The sequence below is a fragment of the Platalea leucorodia genome (assembly GCF_965183815.1).
Source record: "Platalea leucorodia genome assembly, chromosome: 5".
Lineage (NCBI taxonomy): Eukaryota > Metazoa > Chordata > Aves > Pelecaniformes > Threskiornithidae > Platalea > Platalea leucorodia.
This window is the reverse complement of record NC_138827.1, coordinates 8,324,150-8,337,415: the sequence shown is the minus strand read 5'-3', so window position 1 is coordinate 8,337,415 and position 13,266 is coordinate 8,324,150. Positions and strand designations below refer to the sequence as shown.

General features: G+C 43.4%; 1 protein-coding gene across 3 annotated transcripts in view; it reads left to right on the top strand.

Moving 5' to 3' along the window:
• Positions 1–13,266, top strand: part of PDXDC1 (pyridoxal dependent decarboxylase domain containing 1) — a 34,089-nt gene extending 20,823 nt beyond the window's left edge. For all 3 annotated transcript variants that reach the window (XM_082313049.1, XM_082313048.1, XM_082313047.1), the window contains 10 exons: positions 387–450; positions 1,819–1,907; positions 4,888–4,993; positions 6,107–6,278; positions 6,946–7,064; positions 7,931–8,052; positions 10,079–10,171; positions 10,270–10,366; positions 11,840–11,944; positions 12,773–13,266. In XM_082313049.1, the coding sequence (XP_082169175.1) occupies positions 387–450; positions 1,819–1,907; positions 4,888–4,993; positions 6,107–6,278; positions 6,946–7,064; positions 7,931–8,052; positions 10,079–10,171; positions 10,270–10,366; positions 11,840–11,944; positions 12,773–13,035 (1,230 nt within the window). In that variant the 3' untranslated portion in view covers positions 13,036–13,266. The remainder of the gene's footprint in view (positions 1–386; positions 451–1,818; positions 1,908–4,887; positions 4,994–6,106; positions 6,279–6,945; positions 7,065–7,930; positions 8,053–10,078; positions 10,172–10,269; positions 10,367–11,839; positions 11,945–12,772) is intronic.

Here is a 13,266-nt window from a genome sequence, read left to right as displayed (position 1 = left end):
TGTTGATGTTCTCCAATGATTCTGGGGCGATTTCCAAGAGAATTTTTTAAATGTTAATGTCTGAATATACTTAAAGCTAAATAAACTACTTAGTACGGTATATTTGCTAATGAACACGCTTAGGTTTCTTGCTTTATGGTGCCCAAATTTTAATTATGCATACCTTAGATCAATACAGTTCTGCTTTAACTGAATAATGATTTACTTTCATGTGTTTACAGGTATGTTTGCTCACACTCCGAGCGTTAACTTTTAATACTGAGATAGTGTGAACATTGTTACTGCTGGCAAAACAAAATGATCTGCTTTGCTCAGCAGTCTAAGGATTTATACACAGAGCTAAATCTTTAAAAAATATGTGAAAATATATCTAATTCTTTTTTAAGGTTGAAGATGAACTGAGTTCACCAGTGGTGGTTTTCAAGTTCTTCCGGGAATACTCAAATAGAGGTATGTGATTTATTTAAAAACAAACCCAAAAACCCTCTCTTCATAGTTTTTCAAACTACTAATTCATAACATGGATTTGATGAGGTAAATGTTATGTAGTGCACTTCTCTTGTGCAACATGCTGTTAGAAAGGGTGGGAATGCTGGTCATAATCTAGTGATAGACTCCATACATGTGATAGGTTCTTTTTTTAGATAGACTGCAGTGTTTTAAATTTTCATAACAAGTCATTTTCTGCCTTCTTGAGTGAGGAGAGATTTGCATATGATTTTGATCTTGAGAACAGGTGATGGAGGTATCTTATAAGCTGCAGGCTGTGTTTGAGTGTAGTGACGGGGGAGGATCTTCCACGGTTTTGTTCAGGCTTTCTGTTCCTTTTAAACTTTTAGTGGCTAGTTGCAAGAACCATGTTTCTCTGTCTTACTGATTACACTTGCTGTTGCAATAGTTCTAAAAATAGCACAGCACATTGGGAACAGCTCTGGAAATACTGCCGTGGGTATACAGCAGCCATGCCACGTGGGGCTCTGAGCAGAGCGTTCTTACTTGGACGTGCTCTCCAAGAAAAAGGATTTTTGTCCTGTCAGCTGCAGCAGAGGACATAGTTGTGCTGTTTGTATGTGCACACTCTGAGGGTGGGGAAGTGTTCAGCGGGGATGAGGCAAAAGACTGCCAGAAAACTTTGTAGTTTTGTTATGAGTGTTGATTTGAATTCCCTGTGGATTTTTTTTGTGTTGGACGTGGGGGTGGCTTGGTTTTGGTTTTTATCTAATTAGTGGTTGCACTTACAAAGTAAACCTATTCATCCTGGTCCAGTGACTTGGTGGATTGCTTTGTACATTGATGCATTTATTTGAAAAGCTTTACTAGGGAGAAGTCATCTGCCTGAATTATAAGGATGTAAGATATTTGGCCATTTCTGCATGTTTTATGTGTATAATGGACTCTTAAATCCTTAGTATTATTTTTGTATGGTTTAAAACAGAAAGTAGTCCTTAAAACTTGATAAAAAAAGTAGCTGAATGCATCAAATTAAATATTGCAGCCTGCTGTGACAGGGCTTTGCTTTGTGAAGACATTGTTTTTATTTCCATTGGGGCATTTGAACTTCAGAACTGAAAGAAGTATTTTATGGGTTGTTTTTAAAACTAGTATATTCAACTCTGTTTTAGTTGCAGTATTTGTCACGTTCGGCATACCTTTAAAAAAAAAAAAATCCTTGTTAGTCTGCTTGAAGTCCAGTACATCGTGTAGATGTGTTACATTGCCTAGGATATGTAATTGTCTTTTATCTAAATTTTAGGTTGCCTTTTGTTTAATTAAGTAAATAAAAATCCACTTCTGTGATTCTTGTATCTTTGGATTCAGATCAAACCTCACATGCTGCACAGGCCTCAACTATTCAGCACTCCATAATAAGCAACGAAAGACACATTTATGACACTTTCAATCAGTGGGTAAGAATGGATGCTTTTTCTCTTTAGGAAAAAAGAAGTGACAGTGGAATGCTTCCAGGGGTTCATCAGTAATTATAAAACCTTTGGTAGACTAGTTTGATAGTTATTCTTGATCTGATATCCTTTGCAAAACTAGTAGGTATTTTGGATTAAAAAGATGAATTTGCTCTGAAGCAAAGTTGCTTTCACATCTCTGATTATTCTACATGTAATTACAACTGAAATTATTACTGCATCTTAAGCTTTCGGTAGTAGATTTTTTTCCTTGGTCTTGTGGGAATATGTGTGTCGTTGTTTAACCCCAGCCGGCAACTGAGCCCCACCCAGCCGCTCGCTCGCTCCCCCGGTGGGATGGGGGAGAGAATGGGAAGAGTAAAAGTGAGAAAACTCACGGGTTGAGATAAAGGCAGTTTAATAGGTAAAGCAAAAGCCGCGCACACGAGCAAAGCAAAGCAAGGAATTCCTTCGCTCCTTCCCATCGGCAGGCAGGTGTTCAGCCATCCCCAGGAAAGCAGGGCTCCATCACGCGTAACGGTTACTTGGGGAGACAAACGCCGTCACTCTGAACGCCCCCCCCCCCCCCCCTTCCTTCTTCCCCCAGTTTCTATACTGAGCATGACGCCATACGGTACGCAGTAGCCCTTTGGGCAGTCGGGGTCAGCTGTCCTGGCTGTGCCCCCTCCCAGCTTCTTGTGCACTGGGCCAAGCATGGGAAGCTGAAAAGTCCTTGACTGGTGTAAGCACTGCTTAGCAACAACTAAACCGTCAGTGTGTTATCCACATTATTCTCATCCTAAATCCAAACCACAGCACTACACCAGCTACTAGGCAGAAAATTAACGCTATCCCAGCTGAAGCCAGGACAGTATCCACCCCTTATTCCACACCATTTACATCATGCTCAGGTCCCACGCTATCCGATACATCCTCATTAACCACCCCTACCATCCCATCCTTTGATACAATACACAGGTATCATTCCCTTTGCCTATGGACCACCCCTGCGAAATGTCTGTAAGATGTCCACCGAGTTCATTTAGTCCGTGACTTTGGGCTCCATCCGCGATGGTGGTCACTCAGGACAGGAGAGGTGGTGTGCTGTGTGGAGTTACTGGGCACCAAAGCCAGCTCAAGTCGGGTCACTGCTGCCCTTGCGCTGCTTCTTGTAAGACCTGTCCTCCGTTGGTTCAGGTGGTTCCTGCTATAGGAATTCCTATAGCGTGCAGCTCCGATCATCGGTTACAACACTTTAAAGGAATTTCCATTACAGTCTCCACCCCGGCCCCTTTGGGCCAGACCATAGGGCTTAACATTGTCTGGCTAGCAACAAGGGCTTCCTGCTATGTCATGGGCTTATCCATGGCCCCATGCTTTGAGGTGCTCCAGCATGACCTCGTGCACAGCCACTGATGCTTCAAGGTGTACCTGCTGCAGCGTGGACTTGTCCTTGGGCCACAATCCCTTCAGAGGTATACCTGCTGCGGCATGGTCATCACCATGGCCACAGACTCTTTGAGACGTACCTGCTCTGGCATGGGCTTATCCACGGCCGCAGACACTTTGGGGTGTCCTGCTCCTGCGTGGACTCACCCACAGGTCACAGTCCCTTCGACTCGCGTTCACACTGGAGTTCCAGCCTGTCCAGTACAGCAGCACAGAAACAGCAGCCATGCCCTGGCCATCTGCCAGCCCAGGCACGTGGCCATTGCTGTTATCAAAATGTTCCCAGGCTCAGCACAGGAAGATGATAAGCAGTCAGCAAGCAGCAAAAGCAAAAAGCAGCCACTAACGAGCACTAGAGTAATATACAGTAAGGCAAGCAAGCCCTGTGGGAAGCACAGAAGCCTGCCGATTAACAGCTGAACAGCAGGAACAGCTATAAATTTGATCCAGCACATTCCAGTCAAATCTGTTGTTATCTCAAACCCTTTGACCCCCACGTTGGGTGCCAAAAAGGACTCTTGTGGTTTAACCCCAGCTGGCAGCTGAGCACTGCACAGCTGCTCGCTCACTCCCCCTACCCCCCGGTGGGATGAGGGAGAGACTTGGAAGAGGTAAAAGTGAGAAAACTCATGGGCTGAGATAAAGACAGTTTAATAGGTAAAGCAAAAGCCATGCGTGCAAGCAAAGCAAAGCAAGGAATTCCTTCACTCCTTCCCATCGGCAGGCAGGTGTTCAGCCATCCCCAGGAAAGCAGGGCTCCATCACGCGTAATGGTCACTTAGGAAGACAAACGCCATCTTGCCAAATGTCCCCCCCTTCCTTCTTTCCCCAGTTTATATACTGGGCATGACGTCATATGGCCTGGAACAGCCCTTTGGTCACCTGGGGTCAGCTGTCCTGGCTGTGCCCCCTCCCAGCTTCTTGTGCACCGGGCAGAGCATGGGAAGCTGAAAAGTCCTTGACCAGTGTGAGCACTGCTTAGCAACAACTAAACCATCAGTGTGATATCAACATTATTCTCATCCTAAATCCAAACCACAGCGCTACACCAGCTACTAGGCAGAAAATTAATGCTATCCCAGCTGAATCCAGGACAATGCGAAAACTTCAGAACCCTTTCATCAGCTGGATACTTCACTGACAATGTCTGCGTGTTCCTGAATAGGCAGTCTTGCTTTTCCAGATCTTAAGAGAATTAATTCTAGAAACCTGTGCTTTCAGAGAGCTGAGCACGTAACTATTTTGCATCAGTTGCGTAGTAGTCATGGCATACGTAATGCCAATGACAATTTTGCTGAAACTTTTGACTTGTAATGCTTGTAGCTTATCCTGAATTTTCATTGTTTTAAGTATATGTCCAACTTTGTCATCTCACCAGCAGTGAGTTCTTGTTTTGTTACAAGAAGTGGTCTTGAGAAATACAGAAAACTGTGTTCAGTGTGTGCTTCTCCTTAACTGTGGGAAGAGTCTAGCCCGAGTCAGCAGCTGCAGGAGGTCGTGCTCCGTGCACTTCTTTAACTGTGTCTCATCCCTTCAGCTAGGAGAGCAGCTGGCACAGCTGGTTCCTGCCAGCGGCGTTGATGTGGTGGAACTGGAAGATGAAGGCACGTGTGTGCGTTTTAGCCCACTAATGACTTCTGCAGGTAACATTCACTTAATTCAGCCGCTTGTAAAAACTGGGATTTGCTATAGAATTGTAGAACAATCTCATGGTGTAAAAGCAGATATACTCAAGAAACTCTTTAGTATATTCTCCTACGGTGAGGATTTTTTTAATAAACAAAACTGTCTCGGCTTTATCATTCTGTTGTGCCGTGGCAATGGGTGCATTAGAGGTAGCTCAGCTGTTGTACGTGAGATTGCCTCACTACTTCTGCAGAGAGAGACTTTGATTATTTTTTAAATTCATTAGGAAAAGCAAGGGGAGATGCTCTTTGTTTCTGACAGTTATAAAAGAAATATGAAGGATAAACCATCCCTACATTTCCTCCTCCCAGCTGCTTAACACAAGAAGATGATGTTTGACCTTTCTACACAGGTGTTTCAACACCGAAATGGTGCTTGTGTTCAAAATATAGCTACTTAACTAAAAGAATTATTTACTAAACCTCTAGGTTTTTCTATAATTAGTGATGTAAGAGGGAAAAAATCTGTGTTTTGGAAAGTGTCTTAAATTTCATGTTTAAGCCAGCACTGTGTACATACTTTGTTTAGATGGAGCAGACGCACAGAGCAACTCGCAGGGGCTCAGGGTGACGCGTGGTATCTCCTTTTAGCTTCTGTGGGGTGAACAGCTTAGGGTATCAAAACACCTGACACTGACGTGAGAGGATCCTGGTGTACACTGAAAAGTGGATTTTAGAATAAAATAACTTGGTGATGCTGTGATGATTTTTTTCTTTTTTTTTAACCAGTATGGAAGCCAATTTATGATCTGTTTGGCTACGGAAGAGGAATTTTTCTGATGCTAGCTACTTATGTAATGAAGAAGGGTATTGTCCTTATTAGTTTGTAACATCAGAAAATGCTTTTTATTGGCTTATTTTTTATGCAATCGTTAGCTCTCTCCATTTTGATGTATCAGTGGCTAGATAACTGAAGAAAACTCTGTTATATAGATCAAGATATTTCAATACTGTCTGTAAGTTATTTTTTTTATTGACTTAGAGTGGCTTCTTTACAGATTACTTATTTAATTCAGGCATCTATGTGTATGTCTGTTCACTTTATCAAACACTAACACATCAGCCCTTTAGTTTTAGGAACTGAAATACAAGATGTTGATCAGTTAGTGGACTGCTTAAAAATGAAGATACCAGTATTGACAAGTACACTGCAACTGAGAGAGGAATTTGAGCAAGAAGTGAGAAGAACCGTAGGCCTGTTGTATATTGAAGATCTCAGCTGGCCAGGATTAGGTGTTGTAAGGTAAAGTTTTCAATATTTTCTTCATTATATATTTGGATAGACTGCATTAGCAGAAAGGAATATGTGATCTCTTTAGTGGTGAGTTGTATGTCTAGTTTGCTGATTAGTGTCTGGCTTTGCACCCAGGTGAAGCTTGTGAGTGCTTTTTAAAAAATGACCTTTTTAATGTTGCTTACTTTGAGATTATTTTTTTTTCTTTTTTTAAGAAAAGCTGAAGAGCTGTTTTGGCAAAATTAGGGCAACAGTTCCAATATTGCAGGCAGTGTGCGGATCTGTTAGACAGATCTGTAATATGCAAGTGCATCCTGCTGTATAACTTAGATTTTTATCTGTAACGGGATTCACTAATATACTGAATAAAACCCTTCAAGCGTCTGTTCTGATCCTCTGGCACTGTCTGCCGGGAAGGATGCTGTGTAGTCAAAACAGTTGAAGTACGATCAATGTATTACCTAGAAGTCTGCTGTGCTCAGTTAAGCTTGCAGCAGCAACCTCCCCTCACCCCAAGATCTCTGATGACAAATGCCAGTAAACTTGTTGATCTAAGCCGCGATGTTTTGAGGTTTTTGGTTGGTAAAATACAGAAGTTTGTAGAAACATGCTGAATGTCTGTATATTTTTGTATGTACTGTAAAGTGAAATTACTATTTTCTGGCTTGGTTTGAAGATACAACTATCACGGTGATGGGAAGAATGATGACAAACAAGAAAAAGAACTAGCAAAAATCAATACAGAACTTCTGAAAAAATTAAATGAACTGGAGTCGGATCTCAGTTTTTCTTTGGGTAATTGCACTATTTAAAAAACTTCTGTTCAAGCTAACAGTCATTTTACTGGTCGTGTTACGGTTCAGTAGGTCATTCGTACATAGGTCATTATAATGCGAAATTACACTGCGGTGTGTATGGTTATTGTAGAAACAACATCAGTAACTTTTGTTTCCTCCTCAGCCCTGTTTCAGTTGGTAAATGTTCAGCAGGTGAGCAAAGTGCACTGTTCTCAGAAATACGTGTGAAAACTGACTTACCAGCAACTAAACCAAAGTCTTTCCTTGGCAGAAAGAATAAAAGCTGCAGCGTTCCTCTCTGTAAAGCGAGCCTTCTCAGTCACTGCCGTATCTAGGGACGAGCAGATCTCATTCAACCCCACTGACAAGTTCACTGCTTTCTGTGGGTAGCTTAAAAGCTTCACATGACTTTCAGGATAATTAGCAGCACTTTCACATTTACGTAGTGCCACATTATAGCTGAAATAATATTAGTTTGCTTGCTCAGAACTCTGATCTTTTTCTAGTCAGCTTTCAAAAACTAAGTGCCCTAGAACTGCAGAACCAAGGAATCTGTAAAGGGCAGAAAGTAACGAGTTTGAAGCCTCTTCAGCCCTGATATTTATTATACCGCTCCTTGGCTGTATAAAATATCCACTGTTTTTCTTGTTGAGATGTTATTTTCTCTTCTCTTTTTGAAAACCCACAGGGCTGAGCTTTTATAGTCTGCATAATTTATACCCATGCAGATACTGCCCTTAATTACCGAAGCGTGCGTGTGTGTGTATGTATTAGGATTTCCAGATTTGCAAGCACGAGTGTTGCACCGGTTGTGAGAATGCATTTTTGTGCATCGCAAAGACCTGATTCTCCCTCTTCTCACAGGTCCAGAATTCGGAGGGCAGAAGAACTGCGTTTATATTGGCATGGTGACTGAGGATCTGGACGTGTCGGAGTTAGTTGAAACTATTGCAGCAACAGGCAGAGAAATTGAAGAAAATTCGAGAGTAGGTATTAATAAATCTCAGAGCATTTCAGCACTTTTTTTTCTTTTCCCTTCCATATTGGCTTCAGGACATGGTTTTGTTTTCTGTGAAAGTAAAAATTGTACTTGCCCGCAACAAATGGTATTAATTACTGTGGAAGTAACGATCTGTGTCCACATAAGGAGAACTTTTGTTACAGGATTATGATATCCTGAGGATGTCCCGATTTCTGTTCATGGTCCTGTGTTCAGTAGTTCTAATGAAAAACTTCTGTAGTACTGAAATAGGCTCATTTTACCACTAAAATTTAAGCTGTCAAAGAAAAAAAGGAAGGTGAGGGCTGATTGTGAGCTGGTGTTTCTCATCACCACTAGATGTGGTGGGATTGAGGTTGTTTATACCAGCTTTAAGATGAGACTGTGCCCTAAAATGTGTGAAAACCTTTAAACCGGTGGCTTAAAAATGGAAATTACAAATTACCTATTGAAGTAATAAAGCTGATGATGCAACTCCTTTTAGTAAAAGCATTTACCTGATTAGAGTTCTCCAAATGTTCTCCAAAGTAGAATTCCGGAATGACCTGCATCACAAATGAATGAATGTCCCTTTGTTCCTGTAGCATTGGACACTGCATTTCCTCACCTAAAAAATAAACCGAACTTCAGAAATCCTTTGCCTATTTCTGCCCATGGGAATAGGTTGATTTTGGCAATGAAACTTTTTCTAGCAGTGTTTTCTGGAGACTTTCTGCCCACTCCTGACTTCCAATGCTGTTTTGAGGGCGAGGTGAAAGATGGTTTGCCTGTAGAGTACTGTCTGGTTTTTAACCGTCGTAGTTGAGAGATTAGGAACCGAATGTTGGAATATGGGCCACTCTGATCCTGAAGCTGCTAGGGAGGAGCAAAGAGTAGTGGAGGACTCGGAAAGGTGCAGTCCTTGGAACCAGCTACTATTGTAGCTGTGGTACTGGAAGGATCTGACACCACTTGATCCAAAAGTGAGAAGCAGAATCAGTCGGTGAGAATGACACTTGCATCGTTTAGATAAGTGATGTTTGGCGTACAAGAGGGAAGCTTTTAGAAAAAAAAAAAACTACTCCGGTATCAGCAAGCCCTCAGGACCTACAGGTAAGCACGCTAAAAGGCAGAACCACAATTAAAGACAAACATCTTGACTGGACCAGAAAACACAGCGGTTCTTCCGTGTACTCTAAACGCAACCCTGTTGGGCTCCCTTCCGCAGTCAGCGCATGGGGGTATTTCGCTTGCCGTGGTGGCGAATTCCTGGCTTGCCTCTCCCCCAGGGAAAAGGAGCAGCTTCCTCTTTTTCCTTTGCTTTTATTAACTGAGAGTAACCCAAATTGTTGGCATTTCGGAGGAAGTGCCTGTCACCTAGGCCTTGTGCAATATTAAAACCCGTAGTAAGTTATGGACATTGGCATTTGTCTTGCACATGACGAAATTGTGACTTTGTTTTTTGATCCCTTGGGTTTGTTCATTTATTGCCTCTACAGCTCTCCCAGTAAGCTGCTTGTCCTTTGCCGTGTAAAACATCACTGACATCACAGGGATCGGCTTGGCAGTCACATATTAAATTTGAAAAACAAAGTTGAACTGACGCATACCTGGTTGGACTTAGTGTGAGGCTGGTTTAAGTCCTCGGCACTTACAGAAACCAAAATCTACTCTGTAAACCTAAAAATTCTTCCCCGTCAGATTCAGCATCTGACGAACACTTGTGCTCATCACTTGTGCTAAGCTGATCTCTGAAGAATTTGGGTGACAGGCTCGTCTCTAAGTAAAAGTAAAAAAATATGTACCCTTCCTGTTTAGAATGACATTCTATCCTCTGGGTATATCTTTTAAAAATCCTGCAGTCGGCCCGTACATTCTTTAATTTATAGTCATAATGAAATGGTGCTTCTCAAATATTGTCTTAAAGTAGAAAAATATCCGACTATCATGTTTACATCCTTAAAATCTGAACTAAAAAGACAATTTCAAGTCCAAATAATATATATAACAACGTAACTTCTGTTTTTTATTAGCTGTTGGAAAACATGACTGAAGTTGTTAGAAAAGGGATACAGGAAGCACAACTTCAGCTTCAGAAAGCAAACGAAGAGCGACTTCTGGAAGAGGTAAGGCCGTAAAAATCAGTTATCTGGGTAACCTGAAGTAACTTGTCACGGCATGGGCAGCTTGCTCACCAGCCAGCGTTTAATTGTGTACTTTGCAGGGACTGCTCCGACAAATACCTGTGGTGGGCTCTGTGCTGAACTGGTTTTCTCCATTCCAAGCCTCACCGAAGGGAAGAACATTTAATTTAACAGCAGGTAGGACTCAGTGCATCTGCAGCCATGTTATGCTGTCGTTCGAACTGTTTCCAATTTTATACTAAAATTGCAACGCACTTCTTGTGCTGATCCGATCGTGAGTGACATAATCCACCCTCGGGATGTAAAAGAGCATGCTCTTCCCTATTGCTGTAACGCCCAGCAGGACAATCTTCTCACTTGTGCGGTTTACATTTTGTTCTTGCATGTTGAGTCATATTAAAAAAGCTATATTAGACATCGGCATTTATTAACAGAGGACTCATTTCTGCGACTTTGCTGCAAGAGTTTGGCGTTTATGCTGTGTTTATAAATCTACGTAAGCGAGCAGGGTAGCTCAGGCGCTGGAACGTCGCTTCCCCATGGATATGCACGTGCATCCTCCTGAGGGCGCTTGCAAAGTGGCGCTCGGATGTTCCGCTGCGCTGCTGGAACTCGGTGCCTCTGCCTGAAATCCTGGTTTGAGGCATCGTCCGGCTGCTGCCACGCTGATACAGCTCCGGTTTGCCCGCTAAGTAGTGCAACGTCTGGCAAGGACAGGCTAAAACTAGCGGAGGGCTAGCGTGAGCGCGGCGCTGTGGGAGACGGTAACGATGGAATATTACAATGTAAGACTGTTATTTTACTCATATGTTCGTAACTCGTGTCTGGTGATGTGAACAGGACTGTCCCCAGCTTTTCCATCACTAAGACTGATGTACTAACATAGTACTTTCCAAAATGATAAATTTTCACTGTAAAAATTGTGGCAGAGTCTTAAGAATATTCCTGAACTCGGCAAAGTGTCTGTCGGACCTAGAACACAGCCCAGCTGCCCGTGTGTCTCTGTCAACAGCGAGGAAGGCTTTCTGCTGTATTGGGATCTTTCTTCCCGATTCTTGATGCACCAACCAGAAGATTCTTAGGGCAGAGAACAGCAAGGTTTCTGTGGGAATACTTCCCCCTCGTAGCCAGGTACCCCTTCCACGGGCACTGCTCATAGCTTGCAGCTGGGAGGATTTTCTTCACCGAAAGGGCGGTCAGGCACTGGCACAGGCTGCCCAGGGAGGTGGTTGAGTCCCCGTCCCCGGAGGTATTTAAAAGAAGGGTAGATGTGGTGCTTAGGGACATGGTTTAGTGGTGGGCTTGGCAGTGCTGGGTTAACGGTTGGACTCGATGATCTTAAGGGCCTTTTCCAACCTTAACGATTCTATGATTCTGTGTCAAGGGGAAGAGGAATATTGGGCGCAGCAATGTTGTGAAGTAGCGCGAGGGGAAACTTTCCTCATCTTCGCAAGCCTCAGCGCTCCTCCCCAGGCACTTGGAAATGCGTTGCCATCAAGTCGCAGTTTCAACTCAACCTAGCACGTGCTGTCTCAGAAACGTGCAGTAAAAATAAGATTATTACATCCCTAGAAATACAGATGAACAGAAAACTTGCCTAGTTTTTGCTATATTCAACTGGATACTTTTTTTTTTTTTTTTAACCTGCAGGCTCTCTAGAATCCACAGAATCTACGTATGTATCAAAAGCCCAAGGAACGGGCACTACTCCACCACCAACTCCTACTTCCAGCCTTGCAAAGCAAAGGCTTCCAGGTAAGTTGCTGTGTCTTAGTTTTATTTCTAAGCCTTGCTAAAACATCTGCCATCCGAGTCGCATGACACAGGAAGACCCAGGTGATTTTCCATCTTCCATAATACCTGGAACCGGAGCTCATCTTCTAGGGCCTTAAAAGCCTTCATTTAAACGTGGCACAGAGCACCAGCCCCGCCTGTTTTCTCCCCAGGGGTTCTGCCTGGGGCTGCAGGAAGCTGCTATCCCATTACCTAACAACTGCCTGGGAAGCCTGGAATCTTCCGCTGGGATATTACGAGGTTATTGAGTTTTAAAAAACAGCAGGTGAACAAGCCAAAAGCTTTATTTGAAATCATAATTAATGTCTAATCATGTATTTGATCGACTGTATTTCTGTTGCCACCTAGTATTTTGTGGACAGTGTCACGCTGGGGTGAAGAGCTGTTCCATCTGTGGCCCTTGCCGTGTAGTTTGTTAGCAGTCCGTGCTGATGGGAGTGGCCGGAAAACCCCAGTTTTAGCTCGCCGTTCCATTCGCGGGCGTCCAGCCTGCCATTTTTTTCGGTGCAAGTCTTCACCCTGGAATGACTTCACCGTGCATGGGGACAGCTTGTTTTTCAGCTGAATTTCATTAGTCTCTGTGTGCACAGGGGAAAATACAGGTGCTGTTGCCCGGCCCGCGCATCTGTAACTGCGCGTCTGTCTCTGTTTAGGGAACAAGTTAGCACCCAAATAAAATCTTTCTTTGCAGTTATAAAATTCAGATACTTTCTTTGAAAGATAACTTGTGCGTACTGCATCCTGTGTTTGCTGCCTTCGGTGGTACTGCATTCTTCAAACACTTTACAGGTCAGAAGATTTTTAAAAGGTCCCTAAGAAGTTCTGACGGGCTGAGTGAGACCAGCTCGGTCAGCCACTGCGATGACCTGGAGAAGCTGGATCAGAGACCCCCAGCGCTGCTCCCGGGCCAGGAGCAAGGACCTTTGGAGACAGAGAAAACAGAGGAGCGGAAGGAGGCGGCCCAGGGGACAAAGGCAGACGCCGAGGACGTTCCAAGGGACAAATCGCCCCACGACTGCACGAAGGCAGAGGAACAAGAAAGTCAAAGATAAAATCCAGACTGTGGCTTTCAGACTTTGCGGAGGAAGCCTGCGCCCTGGGAGGCAGGGTACTAACGATGCGTTTAAAATGTGACGAGTGCCACACACTAGTACAGCAACGACTACTGTAACTGGTTAACTGGGATTTTGCACAATTTCAGATTCCCCGCCATGGGACAGAGGTTTGTCTTATCGTACACTTGTTACAGTTGCTTTAATCCTCTACACGTCAGTGTCACCAAA